Here is a 26,370-nt window from a genome sequence, read left to right as displayed (position 1 = left end):
TATCAGCTATATATACAGTGTGTGAGGTAATAATATCCCCATATGAGATTTATCAGCCATATATACAGTGTGTGAGGTAATAATATCCCCATATAAGATTTATCAGCCATATATACAGTGTGTGATGTAATAATACCTCCATATAAGATTTATCAGCCATATATACAGTGTGTAAGGTAATAATATCCCCATATAAGATTTATCAGCTATATCTACAGTGTGTGAGGTAATAATACCCCCATATAAGATTTATCAGCCATATATACAGTGTGTGAGGTAATAATACCCCCATATAAGATTTATCAGCCATATATACAGTGTGTGATGTAATAATACCCCCATATAAGATTTATCAGCCATATATACAGTGTGTGAGGTAATAATACCCCATATAAGATTTATCAGCCATATATACAGTGTGTGAGGTAATAATACCCCCATATAAGATTTATCAGCCATATATACAGTGTGTGATGTAATAATACCCCCATATAAGATTTATCAGCCATATATACAGTGTGTGATGTAATAATACGCCAATATAAGATTTATCAGCCATATATACAGTGTGTGAGGTAATAATACCCCCATATAAGATTTATCAGCTATATATACAGTGTGTGAGGTAATAATATCCCCATATGAGATTTATCAGCCATATATACAGTGTGTGAGGTAATAATATCCCCATATAAGATTTATCAGCCATATATACAGTGTGTGATGTAATAATACCTCCATATAAGATTTATCAGCCATATATACAGTGTGTAAGGTAATAATATCCCCATATAAGATTTATCAGCTATATCTACAGTGTGTGAGGTAATAATACCCCCATATAAGATTTATCAGCCATATATACAGTGTGTGAGGTAATAATACCCCCATATAAGATTTATCAGCCATATATACAGTGTGTGATGTAATAATACCCCCATATAAGATTTATCAGCCATATATACAGTGTGTGAGGTAATAATACCCCATATAAGATTTATCAGCCATATATACAGTGTGTGAGGTAATAATACCCCCATATAAGATTTATCAGCCATATATACAGTGTGTGATGTAATAATACCCCCATATAAGATTTATCAGCCATATATACAGTGTGTGATGTAATAATACGCCAATATAAGATTTATCAGCCATATATACAGTGTGTGAGGTAATAATACCCCCATATAAGATTTATCAGCCATATATACAGTGTGTGAGGTAATAATATCCCCATATAAGATTTATCAGCCATATATACAGTGTGTGATGTAATAATACCTCCATATAAGATTTATCAGCCATATATACAGTGTGTAAGGTAATAATACCCCCATATAAGATTTATCAGCCATATATACAGTGTGTGATGTAATAATACCCCCATATAAGATTTATCAGCCATATATACAGTGTGTGAGGTAATAATATCCCCATATAAGATTTATCAGCTATATCTACAGTGTGTGAGGTAATAATACCCCCATATAAGATTTATCAGCCATATATACAGTGTGTGAGGTAATAATACCCCCATATAAGATTTATCAGCCATATATACAGTGTGTGATGTAATAATACCCCCATATAAGATTTATCAGCCACATATACAGTGTGTGATGTAATAATACCTCCATATAAGATTTATCATCCATATCTACATTGTGTGAGGTAACAATACCCCCATATAAGATTTATCAGCCATATATACAGTGTGTGAGGTAATAATATCCCCATATAAGATTTATCAGCCATATCTATAATGTGTGAGGTAATAATATCCCCATATAAGATTTATCAGCCATATATACTGTGTGTGAGGTAATAATATCCCCATATAAGATTTATTATCCATATCTACAGTGTGTGAGGTAATAATATCCCCATATAAGATTTATCAGCCATGTCTACAGTGTATGAGGTAATAATATCCCCATATAAGATTTATCAGCCATATATACAGTGTGTGAGGTAATAATATCCCCATATAAGATTTATCAGCCATATATACAGTGTGTGATGTAATAATATCCCTATATAAGATTTATCAGCCATATATACAGTGTGTGATGTAATAATACCCCCATATAAGATTTATCAGCCATATATACTGTGTGTGATGTAATAATACCCCCATATAAGATTTATCAGCCATATATACTGTGTGTGAGGTAATAATACCCCCATATAAGATTTATCAACCATATATACTGTGTGTGAGGTAATAATACCCCCATATAAGATTTATCAGCCATATATACAGTGTGTGAGGTAATAATACCTCCATATAAGATTTATCAGCCATATATACAGTGTGTGATGTAATAATATCCCCATATAAGATTTATCAGCCATGTCTACAGTGTGTGAGGTAATAATATCCCCATATAAGATTTATCAGCCATATATACAGTGTGTAAGGTAATAATATCCCCATATAAGATTTATCAGCCATATATACAGTGTGTGAGGTAATAATATCCCCATATAAGATTTATCAGCCATATATACAGTGTGTGAGGTAATAATACCCCCATATAAGATTTATCAGCCATGTCTACAGTGTGTGAGGTAATAATACCCCCATATAAGATTTATCAGCCATATATACAGTGTGTGATGTAATAATACCCCCATATAAGATTTATCAGCCATATATACAGTGTGTGATGTAATAATATCCCTATATAAGATTTATCAGCCATATATACAGTGTGTGATGTAATAATACCCCCATATAAGATTTATCAGCCATGTCTACAGTGTGTGAGGTAATAATACCCCCATATAAGATTTATCAACCATATATACTGTGTGTGAGGTAATAATACCCCCATATAAGATTTATCAGCCATGTCTACAGTGTGTGAGGTAATAATATCCCCATATAAGATTTATCAGCCATATATACAGTGTGTAAGGTAATAATATCCCCATATAAGATTTATCAGCCATATATACAGTGTGTGAGGTAATAATATCCCCATGTAAGATTTATCAGCCATATATACAGTGTGTGAGGTTATAATATCCCCATATAAGACTTATCAGCCATGTCTACAGTGTGTGAGGCTATAATATCCCCATATAAGACTTATCAGCCATATATACAGTGTGTGATGTAATAATATCCCCATATAAGAATTATCAGCCATATATACAGTGTGTGATGTAATAATATCTCTATATAAGATTTATCAGCCATATATACTGTGTGTGAGGTAATAATATCCCCATATAAGATTTATCAGCCATATATACAGTGTGTGAGGTAATAATATCCCCATATAAGATTTATCAGCCATATCTACAGTGTGTGAGGTAATAATACCCCCATATAAGATTTATCAGCCATGTCTACAGTGTGTAAGGTAATAATATCCCCATATAAGATTTATCAGCCATATATACAGTGTGTGAGGTAATAATATCCCCATATAAGATTTATCAGCCATGTCTACAGTGTGTTAGGTAATAATACCCCCATATAAGATTTATCAGCCATATATACAGTGTGTGAGGTAATAATATCCCCATATAAGATTTATCAGCCATATATACAGTGTGTGAGGTAATAATACCCCCATTTAAGATTTATCAGCCATATATACAGTGTGTGATGTAATAATATCCCTATATAAGATTTATCAGCCATATATACAGTGTGTGATGTAATAATATCTCCATATAAGATTTATCAGCCATATATACAGTGTGTGAGGTAATAATATCCCCATATAAGATTTATCAGCCATATATACAGTGTGTGAGGTAATAATACCCCCATATAAGATTAATCAGCCATGTCTACAGTGTGTAAGGTAATAATATCCCCATATAAGATTTATCAGCCATATACACAGTGTGTGAGGTAATAATATCTCCATATAAGATTTATCAGCCATATATACAGTGTGTGATGTAATAATATCCCCATATAAGATTTATCAGCCATATACACAGTGTGTGAGGTAATAATATCCCCATATAAGATTTATCAGCCATGTCTACAGTGTGTGATGTAATAATATCTCCATATAAGATTTATCAGCCATATATACAGTGTGTGAGGTAATTATATCCCCATATAAGATTTATCAGCCATATATACAGTGTGTGAGGTAATAATACCCCCATATAAGATTTATCAGCCATGTCTATAGTGTGTGAGGTGATAATACCCCCATATAAGATTTATCAGCCATATATACTGTGTGTAAGGTAATAATATCCCCATATAAGATTTATCAGCCATGTCTACAGTGTGTATGGTAATAATATCCCCATATAAGATTTATCAGCCATATATACAGTGTGTGAGATAATAATACCCCCATATAAGATTTATCATCCATATATACAGTGTGTGAGGTAATAATATCCCCATATAAGATTTATCAGCCATATATACAGTGTGTGAGGTAATACTATCCCCATATAAGATTTATCAGAAATGTCTACAGTGTGTGAGGTAATAATACCTCCATATAAGATTTATCAGCCATATAAACAGTGTGTGAGGTAATAATATCCCCATATAAGATTTATCAGCCATATATACAGTGTGTGATGTAATAATACCCCCATATAAGATTTATCAGCCATATATACAGTGTGTGAGGTAATAATACCCCCATATAAGATTTATCAGCCATATATACAGTGTGTGAGGTAATAATATCCCCATATAAGATTTATCAGCCATATATACAGTGTGTGAGGTAATAATATCCCCATATAAGATTTATCAGCCATATATACAGTGTGGGAGGTAATAATACCCCCATATAAGATTTATCAGCCATATATACAGTATGTGAGGTAATAATACCTCCATATAAGATTTATCAGCCATATATACAGTGTGTGAGGTAATAATACCCCCATATAAGATTTATAAGCCATACGTACAGTATGTGAGGTAATAATATCCCCATATAAGATTTATCAGCCATACGTACAGTATGTGAGGTAATAATACCCCCATATACGATTTATCAGCCATATATACAGTGTGTGAGGTAATAATACCCCCATATAAGATTTATCAGCCATATATACAGTGTGTGAGGTAATAATACCCCCATATAAGATTTATCAGCCATATATACAGTATGTGATGTAATAATACCTCCATATAAGATTTATCAGCCGTATATATACAGTGTGTGAGGTAATAATACCCCCATATAATATTCCTCAGCCATATCTATAGTATGTGAGGTAATAATTCCCCCATACCTTGTAGCATGAGCTAGATTGACAGACGTCCCTTGCCTTGTGCTTATGCTGAACTTAATGTTGCAAAGGTTCCTGCAGGGGCTGATGCTTAAAGGGAACCTGTCATCAGAAATTGGCCTAATAAACCTACCTCACACAGCTACCATTACTGCAGCCCCTCTCCCCCCAGAAGTGCAATTACTGGAGCACCACTCCATAATAATAATCTTTATTTATATAGCACCATTAAATTCAGTAGCGTTTTACATTCCGGGGAACATAAAAATAAAATAAGACATTAAAGAGTAACAACAGTCATGTGAAACACAGGGCCCCGGCCCCCCTCCTCAGAGCTGCCATCAAAGGAACCCCATCCCCCAGAGCTTTCATCAAAGCCCCCCTCCCCCAAAACTGCCATCAAAGCCCCCCCTCTTCCAGAGCTGTCATCAAAGGGCCACCCTCCCCCAGAGCTGTCATCAAAGGGGCCTCCTCCCCCAGAGCTGTCATCAAAGGGCCCCCCTCCCCCAGAGCTGTCATCAAAGGGCCCCCCTCCCCCAGAGCTGTCATCAAAGGGCCCCCCTTCCCCAGAGCTGTCATCAAAGGGCCCCCCTCCCCCAGAGCTGTCATCAAAGGGCCCCCCTCCCCCAGAGCCTTCTATCAAAGGTCCCCCTCCCCCTAGGGCAGCCATCAAAGGTCCCCCCCCCCTCCCCTGGAGCAGGCATCAAAGGCCCCCCGCCTCCCCTAGAGCAGCCATCGAAGACCCCCCTCCTCTACAGTAGCCATCAAATCTTCCCACCCCCGGCTACCCCAGAGCTGCCGTGATGTCATCACAGTGCCGGGAGGCGGCCACTCACCTCCAGGTCCGCTCCTCAACTGCAGGTCGCATGATGCCGGAGGGCGGGGGAGTTACATGTGCGGCTCAGTCAGGCGAGGCGCTCTCCCACCCAGACGTCCTCATCACAGGAGCCGCGGCATGCGCAAGACCGCGCTCTGAGGACGGCGGGTTGCCGGTGCTCACGTACGCTGTTGTACGCAGCGCGTCTCCGCCAGTGGCCCTGCTGGGGAGTGTCCGACTCCCGGCTGTGATCGAGTGCTGGAAACAGCGTCCGCCAGCGCCCGATGGCTCATCTTCTGTTCTGACTTTTGAAGTCAGGGTCGGTACTCGGGGTACTTAGTCCGACGCTGCATACAATGCCCCCCTTAACAATGATGGATGGTCCTGCGTCCAGGGACGTCATTGATCAGATCTCCTGAAGTCCGGTGCATGATGTCAGTCACATGGTAGGAGCATGTTACACTCTCTGCCTCCCTGACGTTATACATCTAATTTCAAAGTTGATATTCTGGATGATGCCACCAAGCTGGGCCATGAAAGAAACATCATCAAGAAGCTTTTTAACTTTTTGACAACATACTGGTTTATTAGGACAATTTCTGATGACAGGTTCCCTTTAAAGTGCACGGTTCTTGAGGTGGTCATGACTCACCGGTCACACAAGAATGAGGTGTTTCCTGAACTACAGCAGCTCCAATGGGACCATCGTGACTTCCCAGTTGGAAAGCATCATGAATTCCCCTTTTGGGTTATTAATCACCCAGTATCGTTTATACTATTGATGACCTGAACCGACCTGTGGGTTATTTCCATCAATGCGCTATAATATTCTATGTAAATAACTGGGTCTGAACACGCAGAGCGTCTGCGACATTTTATTTTTTTCTTTTATTTCATTCTTTATGACATTTTTATAATCTTATTATTTCATTACTTTCCCTTACACAATTTGGTCAGGGCAACTGCCCTATTACCCCCATTTTTCAGCCCTCTAATCCAGCTACTATACAGTTATTGTGGGGTTCTAAAATTTTGGGCCCTGTTGATTTCCATGGAGTTTGTGTTTGGATATAAGAGCGTGTAGAAGTCCCTTCCCAAAGCAAATGTTTTTCCCCAATATTGAGACAAACTCGTTGAACCTGAATTACTCCCAACCCGCTATAAACTACCTGTCCATCTGTGGTGTCGGGGTGTATACTGTCATTATCTATATATATGTTTCTAAATAAGGTCGCAACTACTCTGTTTCTCAAAAAAAAATTACTTCCCAGAATTCTCTAGTGGAGCATCTATGGCTATAAGTCTCCACACGCCTATAAGGCCGTATTACTTGGAAAACTCTCCATACAGAGAACTCTTACGTTCTGACCCATCCCCAAAAATAAGACAGGGTGTTGTATTATTTTTGGCTTTAAAAAGTGGGTAAGGCTTATTTTCAAGTGATTTTTTTTTTTCCGTAAACAAAATTCACATTTATTCTTGAACAGAAAAAGAAAATCAACATCTTTTCAAATAGCTTCATTTTTAGAGACATCATCATCACTCACCAAATCCTGATTACATTGTGAATTTTTTGCTCCCTCCTCCTCCCTGCAGCTCCCTCCTCCTTCCTGCACCTCCCTCATCCTCCCTGCAGCTCCCTCATCCTCCCTGCAGCTCCCTCCTCCTCCCTGCAGCTTCCTCCTCCTCCCTGCAGCTTCCTCCCCCTCCCTGCGGCTTCCTCCCCCTCCCTGAGGCTCCCTCCCCCTCCCTGAGGCTCCCTCCCCCTCCCTGCAGCTCCCTCCTCCTCCCTGCAGCTCCCTCCTCCTCCCTGCAGCTCCCTCCCCCTCCCTGCAGCTCCCTCATCCTCCCTGCAGCTCCCTCCTCCTCCCTGCAGCTTCCTCCTCCTCCCTGCAGCTTCCTCCTCCTCCCTGCGGCTTCCTCCCCCTCCCTGCGGCTCCCTCCCCCTCCCTGAGGCTCCCTCCCCCTCCCTGAGGCTCCCTCCCCCTCCCTGCAGCTCCCTCCTCCTCCCTGCAGCTCCCTCCTCCTCCCTGCAGCTCCCTCCTCCTCCTTTTCATGTTGCCTTCAGCTGATAGGCTAGAGGATCAGAATGCTAATAGCTATGTCTTCTGAACTGTGGCACCTAGAAACACAGTTCAGGAGTCATTGTATATAGCAAAATACTGTATTTAATCCTACATAAGGATTTTAGTTCTAGGTGTTATAGATAAAAAGAAATCCACACTTAACCGCTTAACTACATATGCAAACTAGTGCAGTGATGAGACAGCGAAAAAAGGAAAAGTAACATCAACTTTACTTTTCCTAGGAGTGATATAAAAAACAATTATTCACGTAGTGAACCCCATTTTGGAAAAGGTGTCCAAATGTTAAAATATTAATTCCTTTATTTATATAGTTAAAAAGTGCCTCACAGAAGTTGCCAAATCGTCCCCTGTCCCCATGGGGTTCACAATCTAATCATCCTGTCAGTATGTTTTGGAGTGTGGGAGGAAACCGGAGGAAACCCACACAAACACAGAGAGAACATACAAACTATTTGCAGATGTTGACCCTGGGACTTGAACCCAGGACCCCAGCACTGAGTCTTTGATTTAGTAAAAGGAACAATCTTGGGCCAAAGCATTTCCCAGATTCATAATGTATGTTTAGCTTTACCACTGTGTGACGACTTATGATGGTAAATAAGATTACACTTCCAAGCAAAACATTTCCCACATTCCGAACATGAAAACGGCTTCTCGCCTGTGTGAGTTCTCCGATGTTGATGAAGATTTTTTTTCTGGGTAAAACATTTTCCACAATCTCTACATGAAAATGGCTTCTCCCCTGTGTGAGTTCTCTGATGTCTTACAAGATCTAATTTTTGATAATAACATTTTCCACATTCTGAACATGAAAATGGCTTCTCCCCCGTGTGACTTCTTTGATGCACAATAAGCGCTGATTTAGCACTAAAACATTTCCCACATTCCAAACATGAAAACGGCCTCTCCCCTGTGTGACATCTCAGATGTTGATCAAGATTTGTTTTCTGGGCAAAACATTTTCCACATTCTAAACATGAAAATGGCTTCTCCCCTGTGTGAGTTCTCTGATGTCTTACAAGAGCTGATTTTTGATAATAACATTTTCCACATTCTGAACATGAATATTGCTTCTCCCCCGTGTGACTTCTCAGATGTTGATCAAGATGTGTTTTCTGCGTAAAACATTTTCCACAATCTCTACATGAAAATGGCTTCTCCCCTGTGTGAGTTCTCTGATGTCTTACAAGATCTGATTTTTGATAATAACATTTTCCACATTCTGAACATGAATATTGCTTCTCCCCCGTGTGACTTCTCAGATGTTGATCAAGATGTGTTTTCTGCGTAAAACATTTTCCACAATCTCTACATGAAAATGGCTTCTCCCCTGTGTGAGTTCTCTGATGTCTTACAAGATCTGATTTTTGATAATAACATTTTCCACATTCTGAACATGAATATTGCTTCTCCCCCGTGTGACTTCGCAGATGTTGATCAAGATGTGTTTTCTGCGTAAAACATTTTCCACAATCTCTACATGAAAATGGCTTCTCCTCTGTGTGAGTTCTTTGATGCACAATAAGCGCTGATTTAGCACTATAACATTTCCCACATTCTGTACATGTAAATGGCTTCTCCCCCGTGTGATTTCGCAGATGTATCACAAGAGACGACTTGCGGTAAAAACATTTCCCACATTCTGTACATGGAAATTTCTTGTCCCCTGTGTGAATTTTAAGATGTCTAACAAGATAAGAACTTTGACTAAAAGATTTGCCACATTCTACACAAGAAAATGGCTTCTCTCCTGTGTGACTTCTCTGATGGACAAGAAGATCTTTAACACTAACATCTTTTCCATTTTCTAAACCCGACTTCATGTTCTTATCTGTTCCTGATGATTCAGTAGAAAGGACCCATGTAACAGGAGCAGATGACGAATCTTGTGTGTGAAGGTCTGAGGATCCATCTGGGATATTGTCCTGATCTTCAGATGTATCTGGTGTGATACAACCATCACCTGCTGTAACATGTGATGATATCAGATGTTCCTCTGAGCTCCTGGTGTTGTCATCTGTGAAGGATAAAACAGATTATAAAATATAACCGTAACATTGGTTGTGGTGAGAAAACTCTGAAGATGTATCACAGGACATTTGTGTGATATCAGCAATCCGGGTACATGCAGCATTTCTTGTCTGCCCATGGTGGCTATGACTTTCCTGCTTACCATAAGGTTCTGTATTATTACTGATGTAACATCTCAGTCTCCTCCTCCGAGGTCCTGGTGAGCAGTATTCCTGACCCTCATAGCTCCCACCTTCCAGCTTTTCTTAGTCTATGTCTCCATGTTCTGTATTGTGTTATCACTCGTCTCTGCTTTATCTAGTGGTTACTACTCACCTGGGCAGTTACCTGTAGGAATCTCCTCCTTACATCGCTCATCGCCCCTCACATATGTCTCTGGGGCAGGAATATTCTTCACATCTTCATCCTGATACACAAACTGAGAGACAAATATTGTAAGAAGTCACCAGACGATGGAGAAGTCACAGAGGAGGATTTAGAAGATAATGTAAGATCTGTAATTAATCATAACAACCAAATATGACCTGACGGGAGGCGCAGCGCAAATATCTGCAGGTCTCCACCATAAATCCTCCATGTTGTGTCCTTACATCAAACTGCAATCTCCAGCAGTCAGACACATAGACTAGACATGGGATTTTACAATAAACCCCCACAGATCAGAGAAGATGTCACAAAGTCTTCTCTCCATCTACCTGATGATCCTGTGGGACATATTTCTCCTCTGAACAATCCTGTGGTAGAAGAAGAGGACTGGGACATCTCTCCGGTGATGTTCTCTTACTGGATCTACCTGCAGGAAACATCCAGAGACTGAATTCCTTCTTTCCATACAGATAATGAAAGGACGTGTGGATTTAGTCCTGTCTATTACCTGCTGATGTGAGGGGCTGGTGGTCCTCCATCATGACGTCCTTGTACACATCTTTGTGTCCTTCTAAATACTCCCACTCCTCCATGGAGAAATAGACAGCCACATCCTGACACCTTATAGGAACCTGACACACACAATGATCCCGTCATCACCCAGATCCCTTCATAGCGTTACTGTATAATGTCCCAGCATTCCCAGCAGTGTCACCTCTCCAGTCAGCAGCTCCATCATCTTGTGGGTGACTTCTAGGATCTTCTGCTCATTGATGTCATCATGTATCAGGGGGTGAGGTGGAGGAGCCGGGATTGGGCTCAGGGTTCTCCCCCGTCCTTCATACACAGAGGCCTGACAGCGCCCACTAGAGGTCTTCTTCACTACTGTGTAATCCTGGTTATGGAGAGACACATTGATAAATCTCCCTCCATACATTTCCAGAATCTCTCACCTCTCCAGTCCTATCATCTGTTATTCCCATAGATAATGATGTCATGTGACCTCATCACAATCTCTCACCTCTCCAGTAATATAGAAGAGAATCTCTAGGGTGAGCTGGAAGATTCTCTCCACCCTCGTGTCTCTGTCCATTGTCTGATCCTGAGAGCAAAGAAAATGATCCAATAATAAACGTGACAAATTCCAAAATAAAAAAAACTTTCAAAAAGTGAAGAGATACTGATGTCTCTATAATAGTTTTGTATTTTAATTCATTTGAAAAAAGTTTTGCAATCTTTGAGATTACTATGTGCACGCGACCATAATGGGGACTGTGATCTGTCCAAACAAAAAAGGAAAGAATTTAAGCCAATGTTAAATCATATGTAAAATTACTTCATACCCAGGACAAGGGGACATCCTCTACACCTAGAGGAGAGGAGGTTCTACCATCACCATAGACAGGGGACATCCTCTACACCTAGAGGAGAGGAGGTTCTACCATCACCATAGACAGGGGGCATCCTCTACACCTAGAGGAGAGGAGGTTCTACCATCACCATAGACAGGGGGCATCCTCTACACCTAGAGGAGAGGAGGTTCTACCATCACCATAGACAGGGGGAATCCTCTACACCTAGAGGAGAGGAGGTTCTACCATCACCATAGACAGGGGGCATCCTGTACACCTAGAGGAGAGGAGGTTCTGCCATTACCATAGACAGGGGCATCCTCTACACCTAGAGGAGAGGAGGTTCTACCATCACCATAGACAGGGGGCATCCTCTACACCTAGAGGAGAGGAGGTTCTACCATCACCATAGACAGGAGCATCCTCTACACCTAGAGGAGAGGAGGTTCTACCATCACCATAGACTGGGGGCATCCTCTACACCTAGAGGAGAGGAGGTTCTACCATCACCATAGACAGGGGACATCCTCTACACCTAGAGGAGAGGAGGTTCTACCATCACCATAGACAGGGGGCATCCTCTACACCTAGAGGAGAGGAGGTTCTACCATCACCATAGACAGGGGACATCCTCTACACCTAGAGGAGGTTCTACCATCACCATAGACAGGGGACATCCTCTACACCTAGAGGAGAGGAGGTTCTACCATCACCATAGACACGGGGCATCCTCTACACCTAGAGGAGAGGAGGTTCTACCATCACCCTAGACAGGGGGCATCCTCTACACCTAGAGGAGAGGAGGTTCTACCATCACCATAGACAGGGGGCATCCTCTACACCTAGAGGAGAGGAGGTTCTACCATCACCCTAGACAGGGGGCATCCTCTACACCTAGAGGAGAGGAGGTTCTACCATCACCATAGACAGGGGTCATGCTCTACACCTAGAGGAGAGGAGGTTCTACCATCAGCATAGACAGGGGGCATCCTCTACACCTAGAGGAGAGGAGGTTCTACCATCACCCTAGACAGGGGGCATCCTCTACACCTAGAGGAGAGGAGGTTCTACCATCACCATAGACAGGGGGCATCCTCTACACCTAGAGGAGAGGAGGTTCTACCATCAGCATAGACAGGGGGCATGCTCTACACCTAGAGGGGAGGAGGTTCTACCATCAGCATAGACAGGGGGCATCCTCTACACCTAGAGGAGAGGAGTTTCTACCATCACCATAGACAGGGGACATCCTCTACACATAGAGGAGAGGAGGTTCTACCATCACCATAGACAGGGGGCATCCTCTACACCTAGAGGAGAGGTGGTTCTACCATCACCCTAGACAGGGGGCATCCTCTACACCTAGAGGAGAGGAGGTTCTACCATCACCATAGACAGGGGGCATGCTCTACACCTAGAGGAGAGGAGGTTCTACCATCACCATAGACAGGGGACCTCCTCTACACCTAGAGGAGAGGAGGTTCTACCATCACCATAGACAGGGGGCATCCTCTACACCTATAGAAGAGGAGGTTCTACCATCACCATAGACAGGGGGCATGCTCTACACCTAGAGGAGAGGAGGTTCTACCATCACCATAGACAGGGGGCATCCTCTACACCTGGAGGAGAGGAGGTTCTACCATCACCATAGACAGGGGGCACCCTCTACACCTAGAGGAGAGGAGGTTCTACCATCACCATAGACAGGGGGCATGCTCTACACCTAGAGGAGAGGAGGTTCTACCATCACCATAGACAGGGGGCATCCTCTACATCTAGAGGAGAGGAGGTTCTGCCATCACCATAGACAGGGATTCATTACTGTAAGAGCAGTGAGACTTTGGACCTCCCTCCCGCAGGAGGTTGATATGGCGGATGCTTTGTACATGTTCAGGAGAGGCCTGGACGCCTTTCTTGAGAATAAAAGTATGATGGGTTATGGAGAAAAAAACATTAGTTTACTCCAATAGGTTGGAATTGATGGACCTGCGTCTATTTCAACCTCAACTGCTTTTTTAGCTTTTCCCGGAAATTTTGGTGTAAAATCATTCGGTAACCTCAGAGGGGAGTTTATTATGTTATATTATTATTTCTTTTCCACAGAATAGGGCAGTGATGGCGAACCTTTTAGAGACCAAGTGCCCAAACTACAACCAAAAGCCACATCGTTTGGCCAAAGTGCCAAATGCTAATTTAAAGTAACTTATTGATCCCTGCTGTGTCACAGATTCAAACGTATTTGCGTCCTGAAGACACCAATACAGTAGAAAGATGGAGAAATTCCATCTAAGGTAGCCTTAACAGGATGAATCACAGGAACTGAGGAGGGGCTTCAATGATAATCCAGCTCTGTCCACACCTCTACGCTCCTCCTCTACTTCAAGTCACTATAAAATAGTTCTGAACACGGCACTTTCTGGGCTTTCTGTGACTGCAGGAGGAGGAGTCCTGAATGGTGACCTCTATGCTGGGTGATGGCCTGGGTGCCCACAGAGAGGGCTCAGAGTGCCACCTCTGGCACCCGTGCCATAGGTTCGCCACCACTGGGATAGGGGATAACAGTGTGACTGGCGAGGGTCTGACTGATGGGATCCCTTCACCTATGAGAACAGTTTCCTTAGCAGAGCAGCAGGTTGAGTCAGTGTCCTGCTGCTCCATTTGTTGTGTATGAGAGAGTGAGAAGTTACTGGACATGGCTCGGCTATGTCTAGCACTCTAATAGACAGTGTACGAGAGCGTCACAGATGCCTTAGTACTGCGCCCGGTAATTTCTCACATTCTCTTACTATATAAGCGCACGGGAGCCCCGACAGATACCGCACGGGAGCCCCGACAGATACCGCACATACCTCCTCCCCGGGCAGTGCCATCACCGTATAATACACAGAGATGCCAAATTCTAGTGTGTAAAGGACCTGTGATGATGTCATGACCATGTGATCAGTCACGTGAGTGGGAGGAGTCATTCCTCACAATGTCTATACCGAAGAAGATTTACATATCTTTATAGGGGAAAGAAGCCAAACTCTGTTATTCTGTAGATAGGGAATAACTTTACAACTTGAGCCGCCACCTTAAAGAGAACCCGTCATGCAAAATAACCCCCCTAAACTAAATAAATTTAATAAACTGCCATTAGAGAGCATTGCCTCTACCCCTTCATTGTCCCTCTACATACCTGTAAACCTAAGCAATGAGGTCCTAAAGCTGTATGCAAATGACCTGTGAAATGTCCAATGGGCCATTATCATATTCAAGCTGTCCAGCTTATTCATGAGTGGGAGGTACAGCCACACCCCCAGTGCTTGACTGACAGCCTGTATAATGATGTGAGGCTGTATAATGATGTGCTTCCTGGTGCTGGCGCCCCCTGCAGCCTGTGTGTGTGTATATAGGAGAGATACAGCAGCTCCAGGCAGCCATGTTACAGCAGAACATGTCAGATTCATGTGTAGCTGATGTCTGTGTCTCTGTATATTAGGAGGATGCAGCATGTCAGCAGATGCAGCACACACACTAGCCATGCTTTACTATACATTACACACAGACATGAGCAGGGGGAGGAGAGGGGAGGGGTAACAGGGGTGACATCACTGCCTCTGACCATGTGACCAGCCTCATTTACATGATAAAGAATATATGATTTTACAATGAATAATGTATGAAATAACTAGATAAAGGCTGGGATGGGATCCTTGTGAGCTGCTCCAACAGGTAGAGGTGACAGGGCAAGTGGCAGAGACCTGATGACAGGTGTCCTTTAAAGGGCAGATATCACACTGATGCGTAGCTTAAAGGGAACCCGTCACCAGGGACCTCATTATCACTAAAGACAGGTTACAGAAGCCCATTACATCTTCATTACACGTCCGCATTACACATCTGCATTACACATCTGCATTACACATCCGCATTGCACAGCTGCATTACACATCCGCATTACACATCCGCATCACACATCTGCATTACACATCCGCATTACACATCTGCATTACACATCCGCATTACACATCTGCATTACACAGCTGCATTACACATCCGCATTGCACATCCGCATTACACATCCGCATTACACATCTGCATTGCACATCCGCATTGCACAGCTGCATTACACATCCGCATTACACATCCGCATCACACATCTGCATTACACATCCGCATTACACATCTGCATTACACATCCGCATTACACATCCGCATTACACATCCGCATTACACATCCGCATTACACATCAGCATTACACATCCGCATTACACATCCGCATTACACGTCCGCATTACACGTCCGCATTACACGTCCACATTACACGTCCGCATTACACATCCGCATTACACATCTGCATTACACATCCGCATTACACATCCGCATTACACATCCGCATTATACACCCGCATTACACATCCGCATTACACATCAGCATTACACATCTGCATTACACATTTCTGCGCCACATTTATTATGCAGTGTCCGACAGAAAGTTGTTGCACTCTGTCGGAGCACTGCAGGGGGCGCCATATTCATGGAGGACGTGAAACTTCGTGAATGGGTCGCACCCTGCACACTCCACAGGTACAATGCACATATAAAGCTCTTCATACCGGGCATAATAGAAGCGGATGGTCGTGTGCATGAGGACATATAAATAATAGCAGACTCCATGTACAGGGAGGGGCCATGGGATGAGATCAGTGATCGGCAGTGATGTGCTGATTATATCAGGATCAGGAGCCTCAGAGGTGACCAGTGATCAGTGCGGGGTCACTACATAAGAAGGGGACAAACCCAACATGTGGGGCCCTGGGCAAAACTGAGACCACAAAATAAGACTCTATATTGTACAAGGAGGTTACACCCCGAAATGTTACCACATCCACAATAACCTTCTCCTTCTGCTGAAACTTGGATCATAGAGCGCGGCCTGTGATTTCATTTTTCTACTATTTATGGTATTTTCCAAACTAATGGGGGCGCTGATCTTTCCAAAAAATGTATAGATAGATGATAGATATGAGATAGATAGATACATAGATAGAAAGGAGATAGATAGATAGGAGATAGATAGATAGATAGGAGATAGATAGATAGATAGATAGATAGATAGATAGATAGATAGATAGATATGAGATAGATAGATAGATAGATAGGAGATAGATAGTTAGATAGATATGAGATAGATATATAGGAGATATATAGATGATAGATATGAGATAGATAGATAGATAGATAGATAGATAGATAGAAGATAGATAGGAGATAGATAGATAGGAGATAGATAGGAGATAGATAGATAGATATATAGATAGATAGATAGATATGAGATAGATAGATCGGAGATAGATAGATATTAGATAGACAGATATGAGATAGATAGATAGATAGATATGAGATAGATAGATATGAGATAGAAAGATAGGAGATATATAGATTATAGATATGAGATAGATAGATAGATAGATAGATAGATAGATAGAAAGATAGATAGATAGATAGGAGATAGATAGATAGAAGATTGTTAAGGAGGTCGCACTGGTTTCGGACGCCATCTTGGCTACTGTCCGCCATCTTAGATACAGCGGCCATGTTCCCTGACCACTGTCCAGTTAATGTCAGGATCCAAACTTCTTTTTATGTAACCAGTTTGCTCGCCTGTCAGCTAATACCCTGTGACATGTAATGAGAATCTAAGTGCCTTATCTCTTTTCATACAACACCCAAATGCTGATGTCTATGTGCTAAAATATAGCTGTGTCTGCATGAAATAAACATTGTGATGTGAGTGCATCGGAAGACCAGAGTGTGTTTTTCATTTACTCTGTCATCTCGCTGCCGGCAGCTATCTCATCCTCCCTCAAAGAGTTAATTAGGACTCACCTTACAAAAGTCAAGAGGGCTGTTGGGGCCCTGCATAAAATATCCCTATCAAGATATTAAAGGACAAATATAGAGACAGATAGATGATGGTGGATGGTGATAGATATTATATAGAGAGAGATCCATCACTGGAGACCGGTGACAGATAGATATTATATAGAGAGAGATCCATCACTGGAGACCGGTGACAGATAGATATTATATAGAGAGAGATCTATCACTGGAGACCGGTGACAGATAGAAAAGCTTTACACATAAACACTTACCTGCAGGTTCTGTAGCCGCTTCCTCAGGAGACCCCATAGTATAACACTGCCCCCTACAGCAGTGAGGAGTAAGTGCAGGAGGAGGGAGACCGCACAGGACCTGACAGGGGAGCCATATCCTCATGTCCCCGGCTTTCACCTGCTACAGGAAGTCATGAGGTAAGACTCCAGCCATATATACAGTGTGTGATGTAATAATATCCCCATATAAGATTTATCAGCTATATATACAGTGTGTGAGGTAATAATACCTCCATATAAGATTTATCAGCCATATATACAGTGTGTGAGGTAATAATACCCCCATATAAGATTTATCAGCCATATATACAGTGTGTGAGGTAATAATACCCCCATATAAGATTTATCAGCCATATATACAGTGTGTGAGGTAATAATACCCCCATATAAGATTTATCAGCCATATATACAGTGTGTGAGGTAATAATACCCCCATATAAGATTTATCAGCCATATCTACATTGTGTGAGGTAATAATACCCCCATATAAGATTTATTAGCCATATATACAGTGTGTGATGTAATAATATCCCCATATAAGATTTATCAGCCATGTCTACAGTGTGTGAGGTAATAATACCCCCTGTGAGACACTGAAGGGGTTAACTGTGGATGGGCGGTATGTTTCCCCTAGGTTTTGCTTCTATGCAAGGCCTTAGTGCTGAGGTGGGTTTGTCCAGCACCTTGGACACAGGTGATGGGAACAGCCTAATTAGCCTGGATAAAATGACTCAGCAGAGTTGAGTGGGTTGTCTCTCTGTGGAAGGAGGCTGAGAGGACACAGCTCTGACCTGTGGGTCTGGAGCAGCCACGCGATCTTTTGTTTAGTGTGAGCTAGTGGACTATTGTGTATAGTTAGCACCCTGACGGGTAGGTTTTCTTTTGTTTATTCAAATACCTGAATGTAAAGGCTGGTTTTATTTTGCTGCAATAAACGCAGGCGAGACCTGTTTGGACTGTACCCTGGTGTCCCTGTCTTGAACTGCATCCCAGCACCCCGCTACCACGGTCTCTACTGGGCCAAATCCCCACATATGGTGGAGGATGCGGGCAGTTCAAAAAGACATACACCTGGAAGGCTTGATACATCCTGCAACATTGCATGGCCTGGCTGAAAGCATCAGGCAAATTGCAGGATACAGCCAAGATGGAGGACTTTATTAAATACCTGCAAGAGGAGGCCAGAGCTAATCGGCAGCAGCAGCAGGAAGAGTCCCAGGCTAATCGGCAGCTGCAGCAAGCCATGCTCCAGCAGCAGGAGGAGAGGTCCCGTCAGCAGCAAGCCATGTTCCAGCTGCAGGAGGAGAGGTCCCGCCAGCAGCAGGAAGAATCCCGAGCCATGTTCCAGCTGATGATGGAGAAGTTTTCTGGCATGATGGCAGCACCGCAAGCGACGACTACTGAGGGGTCCCATACTGGTCTGCAAGGGTACCCGGTTGTCCAGCATTCCGCACGGGCTGCAGTACAAAAGGCCTTACAAAAAATGGCGACGACCGACGACGTGGAGGCGTATCTCACTGTGTTCGAGCGAGTAGCTGAGCAAGAGGAGTTACCGGCTGAGCAGTGGGCAGATGTCCTGGCACCGTTCCTGACCGGCGAGTCGCAGAAGGCTTACTACGACCTGAGTGAAACGGAGGCCCGTAAGTACCCCCAGCTAAAGGCGGAGATTCTGGCTCGTCTTGGGGTCACCGTTCAAGTTCGCTCCAGCCGGGTCCACCAGTTGGCTTACTCAGAAAAATTACCCCCACGCTCCCAAATGCATGACCTGATCCATCTTGTCCGGAAGTGGCTACAACCAGAGGACTGCACCCCAGCACAGATGGTAGAGAGAGTGGTCCTCGACAAGTTCACCCGTTCTCTGCCCTCTCGGCTCCAGCGGTGGGTTGGACAGGCCGGTCCCACAAAAGCTGAGGAGCTTGTGTCCCTTGTAGAGAGGTATCGGGCTACAGAGGACCTTCTACTTACCTCTCCCACACGAAGCAGTGCCAGTGACAGGGTCACCAAACCAGCTGGTAAGACTGCTACTGCGGAAAAGGGGAGACATGTCAGGTTGGGAGGGGGTTCATTGGGGGGCGTGGATACCCAGAAACCCAGTGAGGCTCGTGACAGAGGTCATGGCCGTATCCAGTGCTGGCGGTGCCATGAAATGGGCCATATTGCTGCCAACTGTCCACTGTCAGTGGAGCCAATGGACTGCAACCAGACCCGGCGAGTGTCACTGTTTGCCCGGCCAGTTCTGGCGGCAGAGTCAGTCACGGGTGCAGAACCCCAAGTATGCATGGTCACAATCGGTGGTCACACAGTGGAAGCCTTGCTAGACTCAGGGAGTCTGGTCACCCTGGTGCGGGGAACTTTGGTTGATCCTGGACTATACAGTGGGCGGAGAGTGGGAGTGTTGTGTATACATGGGGACACTCGCGAATATCCCACTGCTGTCATCAACCTACATACCCCTTGTGGTACTGTTACCCATGAAGTGGGGGTGGTGGGGACCCTTTTTCATGAGGCTATTATCGGCAGAGACTTACCGGTGTTTTGGGACCTCTGGAGACGAAGACCCACCTCAGGTGCTGTTGCAGATAATGGACATCAGGTATGTCCGGCCTTGGCCCCTGAACCCTTTGAGGCCGATGTACACACACCAGCAGTAGGGGTGACCCCATGTGATGAATTCTCTCCCCTAGAGGTCCTAGCTGGTGAGGTCGAGGGCCACGAGGAGGTGGCCGACATGCTGGACCTTGAGATTTCCCGTGACAATTTTGGGGCTGCACAGCTACAGGACCCTACCTTGGTTAAAGCACGGGAGAATGTCAAGGTGATAAATGGGGTACTCCAAATACCAGGGGCTGATAAAATATACCCCCGAATGGTGATTATTGGGGAACTGTTGTACAGGGTCGACCAGATACGGGGTGAGGAGGTTGAGCAACTTGTAGTACCCCAATCTCACCGTAGGCTGGTGCTAGAATTGGCACACAAACATGTGCTGGGAGGGCACTTAGGTGCTGAGAAGACCCGAGAGAGGATCCTGCAGCGATTTTTCTGGCCCGGGGTATGGGAGGAGGTAAACCGGTATTGTAGCTCCTGCCCTGAGTGTCAACTTACTGCCCCGGTCTCCCACTTCAGGAGTCCTTTGGTCCCGCTACCGATCATAGAAGTGCCCTTTGAACGGATTGCAATGGATCTGGTTGGCCCCATAGTCAAATCCTCCAGGGGGCACCAATACATCCTAGTTATCCTGGACTACGCTACGCGGTATCCCGAGGCGATTCCATTAAGGAACACCTCCTCCAAAAATATTGCTAGGGAGCTGTTCCAGGTGTTCTCACGCACAGGCCTCCCCAAGGAAATCTTGACTGACCAGGGTACCCCATTCATGTCTAGGGTAATGAAGGAGATGTGCAAGTTACTACAGGTAAAACAGCTCCGCACCTCTGTGTATCATCCTCAGACAGATGGCCTGGTCGAGAGGTTTAATAAGACCTTGAAGGGGATGCTTAAGAGGGTGGTCAGCAAAGATGGGAAGGACTGGGATTGTTTGTTGCCCTATTTGATGTTTGCCATACGTGAAGTTCCCCAGTCCTCCACGGGTTTCTCACCCTTTGAGCTGTTATATGGCCGTTCCCCACGTGGGCTTTTGGATGTAGCCAAGGAGACCTGGGAGCAGGAGAGGACCCCCCACCGTAGTGTGATAGAACACGTCTCCCTTATGCAGGACCGCATAGCGGCGGTAATGCCCCTTGTAAAGGAACACATGACAAGGGCACAAGAGGCCCAGTCTAGGGTCTACAATAGGTCAGCCAGACTCAGGACCTTTAACCCAGGCGACAGAGTGCTAGTTCTGGTGCCCACCGTGGAGAGCAAGTTCTTGGCCAAATGGCAAGGGCCATATGAGGTCATGGAGAGAGTGGGGAAGGTAACCTACAGGGTATCTAAGCCGGGGAGGAGGAAACCCGAACAGATATACCACGTGAACCTCCTAAAGCCATGGAGGGAAAGAGAGTCCCTGATGGCCATGGGAGTAGAGAAGGCATCTGTCTCCAAGAAGGGGACACCGGAGGTAGGTGTACCCGATGCCAAGGTGCCTGAAGTACGGATCTCGGAGTCCCTCTCCAGGGCCCAGATTCAGGAAGCGAAGGAGTTTGTGCTCCGAAATATGGATGTGTTCTCTAAGTTACCGGGACGTACTTCAGTCATCAAGCATGACATCATAACCGAACCCCACATCCGGGTACACCAAAAACCTTACCGGGTCCCTGAAGCGCGCCGGCTTGCCATATCCGAAGAAGTCAGGCAGATGTTAGACCTGGGGGTTATCGAGGAGTCTAAAAGTGACTGGTCGAGTCCTATTGTGTTGATTCCCAAACCTGATGGTTCCCTACGGTTCTGCAATGATTTTAGGAAGTTGAACGAGGTGTCCAAATTTGATTCCTATCCCATGCCCAGGGTTGACGAGTTGATAGAACGACTTGGACAGGCTAGGTTCTTCTCCACCCTTGACCTGACGAAAGGGTATTGGCAGGTACCCCTGACTGACAGGGCTAAAGAGAAGACCGCTTTTGTTACCCCTGATGGGCTTTTTCAGTACGTGGTACTCCCCTTTGGGCTACATGGGGCTCCCGCCACATTCCAGAGGTTAATGGATCTCGTGCTAAAACCTCACCGGAGTTATGCCTCGGCCTACTTAGATGACATTATAGTCTATAGTAACGACTGGGAGAGTCATCTAGCCAAAGTACAAGCAGTGGTAGAGTCCCTGAGGGCAGCAGGGCTGACAGCGAACCCCCAAAAGTGTGCACTGGGTCTGGAAGAGGCCCGTTACCTGGGGTACCGTATTGGGCGAGGGGTCATCAAACCCCAAGTAAATAAAGTAGAGGCGATCCAGCAGTGGCCACGACCTATGAGCAAGAAGCAAGTGAGGGCTTTTCTGGGCATAGTGGGCTATTATCGCCGATTTATCCCCGATTTTGCGACAATAACGGCACCTCTGACTGACCTGACTAAGGGTAGCAGGGCGGTGATGGTAAAGTGGAGTGAAGAGGCTGAGGGGGCGTTTCAGCGACTTAAGACGGTTTTGTGTGAGGGACCGATACTGATCACCCCTAACTTCACCAAGACCTTTATTGTGCAGACTGACGCTTCTGACGTGGGCTTGGGGGCTGTCCTGTCCCAAGTAGTGGAGGGTGAGGAACATCCTGCAACATTCCTGAGCCGCAAGCTCACACCTCCTGAAAAGAACTATAGTATAGTTGAGAGGGAGGGCTTGGCGATCACATGGGCTCTGGAATCCCTGAGGTATTATTTGGTAGGGCGGCAGTTTACACTGGTGACCGATCACTCTCCCCTAACCTGGATGAGTCAGGCCAAGGAGAGGAACGCCAGGGTCACAAGGTGGTTCCTAATGCTCCAGAATTTTAAATTCACGGTGGAACATCGAGCAGGAAAATTGCATGGGAATGCCGATGCCCTGTCCCGTACCCACTGTCTGATGGCCAAAAGTGTTCGTCCCCACAGGGTCAAACAGAGGGGGAGGGTATGTGAGACACTGAAGGGGTTAACTGTGGATGGGCGGTATGTTTCCCCTAGGTTTTGCTTCTATGCAAGGCCTTAGTGCTGAGGTGGGTTTGTCCAGCACCTTGGACACAGGTGATGGGAACAGCCTAATTAGCCTGGATAAAATGACTCAGCAGAGTTGAGTGGGTTGTCTCTCTGTGGAAGGAGGCTGAGAGGACACAGCTCTGACCTGTGTGTCTGGAGCAGCCACGCGATCTTTTGTTTAGTGTGAGCTAGTGGACTATTGTGTATAGTTAGCACCCTGACGGGTAGGTTTTCTTTTGTTTATTCAAATACCTGAATGTAAAGGCTGGTTTTATTTTGCTGCAATAAACGCAGGCGAGACCTGTTTGGACTGTACCCTGGTGTCCCTGTCTTGAACTGCATCCCAGCACCCCGCTACCACGGTCTCTACTGGGCCAAATCCCCACACCCCATATAAGATTTATCAGCCATATATACAGTGTGTGAGGTAATAATATCCCCATATAAGATTTATCAGCCATAAATACAGTGTGTGAGGTAATAATATCTCCATATAAGATTTATCAGCCATATATACAGTGTGTGAGGTAATAATACCCCCATATAAGATTTATCAGCCATATATACAGTGTGTGATGTAATAATACCCCCATATAAGATTTATCAGCCATATATACAGTGTGTGAGGTAATAATATCTCCATATAAGATTTATCAGCCATATATAGTGTGTGAGGTAATAATATCTCCATATAAGATTTATCAGCCATATATACTGTGTGTGAGGTAATAATATCCCCATATAAGATTTATCAGCCATATGTACAGTGTGTGAGGTAATAATACCCCCATATAAGATTTATCAGCCATATATACTGTGTGTGAGGTAATAATATCCCCATATAAGATTTATCAGCCATATGTACAGTGTGTGAGGTAATAATACCCCCATATAAGATTTATCAGCCATATATACTGTGTGTGAGGTAATAATATCCCTATATAAGATTTATCATCCATATGTACAGTGTGTGAGGTAATAATACCCCCATATAAGATTTATCAGCCATATATACTGTGTGTGATGTAATAATATCCCTATATAAGATTTATCAGCCATATGTACAGTATGTGAGGTAATAATACCTCCATATAAGATTTATCAGCCATATATACAGTGTGTGAGGTAATAATATCCCCATATAAGATTTATCAGCCATATATACAGTATGTGAGGTAATAATACCCCCATATAAGATTTATCAGCCATATATACAGTGTGTTAGGTAATAATATCTCCATATAAGATTTATCAGCCATATATACAGTGTGTGAGGTAATAATATCCCCATATAATATTTATCAGCCATATATACAGTGTGTGAGGTAACAATATCCCCATATAAGATTTATCAGCCATATATACAGTGTGTGAGGTAATAATACCCCCATATAATATTCATCAGCCATATCTACATTGTGTGAGGTAATAATACCCCCATATAAGATTTATCAGCCATATGTACAGTGTGTGAGGTGATAATATCCCCATATAAGATTTATCAGCCATATATACAGTGTGTGATGTAATAATACACCCATATAAGATTTATCAGCCATATATACAGTGTGTGAGGTAATAATATCCCCATATAAGATTTATCAGCCATATATACAGTGTGTTAGGTAATAATATCTCCATATAATATTTATCAGCCATATATACAGTGTGTGAGGTAACAATATCCCCATATAAGATTTATCAGCCATATATACAGTGTGTGAGGTAATAATACCCCCATATAATATTCATCAGCCATATCTACATTGTGTGAGGTAATAATACCCCCATATAAGATTTATCAGCCATATGTACAGTGTGTGAGGTGATAATATCCCCATATAAGATTTATCAGCCATATATACAGTGTGTGATGTAATAATACACCCATATAAGATTTATCAGCCATATATACAGTGTGTGAGGTAATAATATCCCCATATAAGATTTATCAGCCATATATACAGTGTGTGAGGTAATAATACCTCCATAAAAGATTTATCAGCCATGTCTACAGTGTGTGAGGTAATAATACCCCCATATAAGATTTATCAGCCATATATACAGTGGGGGAGATTTATCATAAGTCTCTTAGAGCAGAACTGTTCTAGTTGCCCGTGGCAAACAATCAGAGCTCGGCTTTCATTTCCCCACAGCTGTTTATAAGATTCAAGCTGAGCTTTGATTGGTTTCCATGAGCAACTGGAACAAATTTACCTCAGAAACTTCATGATAAATCTCCCCCAGTGTGTGATGTAATAATATCTCCATATAAGATTTATTAGCCATATATACAGTGTATAAGGTAATAATACCCCCATATAAGATTTATCAGCCATATATACAGTGTGTGATGTAATAATATCTCCATATAAGATTTATTAGCCATATATACAGTGTATAAGGTAACAATATCCCCATATAAGATTTATCAGCCATATATACAGTGTGTGATGTAATAATATCTCCATATAAGATTTATTAGCCATATATACAGTGTATAAGGTAATAATACCCCCATATAAGATTTATCAGCCATATATACAGTGTGTGAGGTAATAATATCTCCATATAAGATTTATCAGCCATATATACAGTGTGTGCGGTAATAATATCCCCATATAAGATTTATCAGCCATATATACAGTGTGTGAGGTAATAATATCCCCATATAAGATTTATCAGCCATATATACAGTGTGTGCGGTAATAATATC

General features: G+C 43.5%; 2 protein-coding genes across 3 annotated transcripts in view; one reads left to right on the top strand and one right to left on the bottom strand.

Moving 5' to 3' along the window:
* Positions 1 to 26,370, top strand: part of TBCD (tubulin folding cofactor D) — a 648,429-nt gene that overhangs the window by 529,278 nt on the left and 92,781 nt on the right. The window lies entirely within an intron of this gene.
* LOC140065137 (uncharacterized) overlaps positions 1 to 26,370 on the bottom strand; it is a 56,391-nt gene that overhangs the window by 13,668 nt on the left and 16,353 nt on the right. Inside the window, exons 6-9 of one of the 2 annotated variants that reach the window (XM_072112674.1) lie at positions 11,564 to 11,644; positions 11,258 to 11,437; positions 11,051 to 11,174; positions 10,872 to 10,969 (exon numbers count right to left, since the gene is read on the bottom strand). In XM_072112674.1, coding sequence (XP_071968775.1) covers positions 10,872 to 10,969; positions 11,051 to 11,174; positions 11,258 to 11,437; positions 11,564 to 11,644 — 483 coding nt within the window. The remainder of the gene's footprint in view (positions 1 to 10,871; positions 10,970 to 11,050; positions 11,175 to 11,257; positions 11,438 to 11,563; positions 11,645 to 26,370) is intronic. The other variant, XM_072112675.1, reaches the window with a different exon arrangement.

This window comes from Engystomops pustulosus, chromosome 6 (genome assembly GCF_040894005.1).
Source record: "Engystomops pustulosus chromosome 6, aEngPut4.maternal, whole genome shotgun sequence".
NCBI lineage: Eukaryota > Metazoa > Chordata > Amphibia > Anura > Leptodactylidae > Engystomops > Engystomops pustulosus.
The sequence above is the reverse complement of the archived record's forward strand: the minus strand, read 5'-3'. Positions and strand labels throughout refer to the sequence as shown.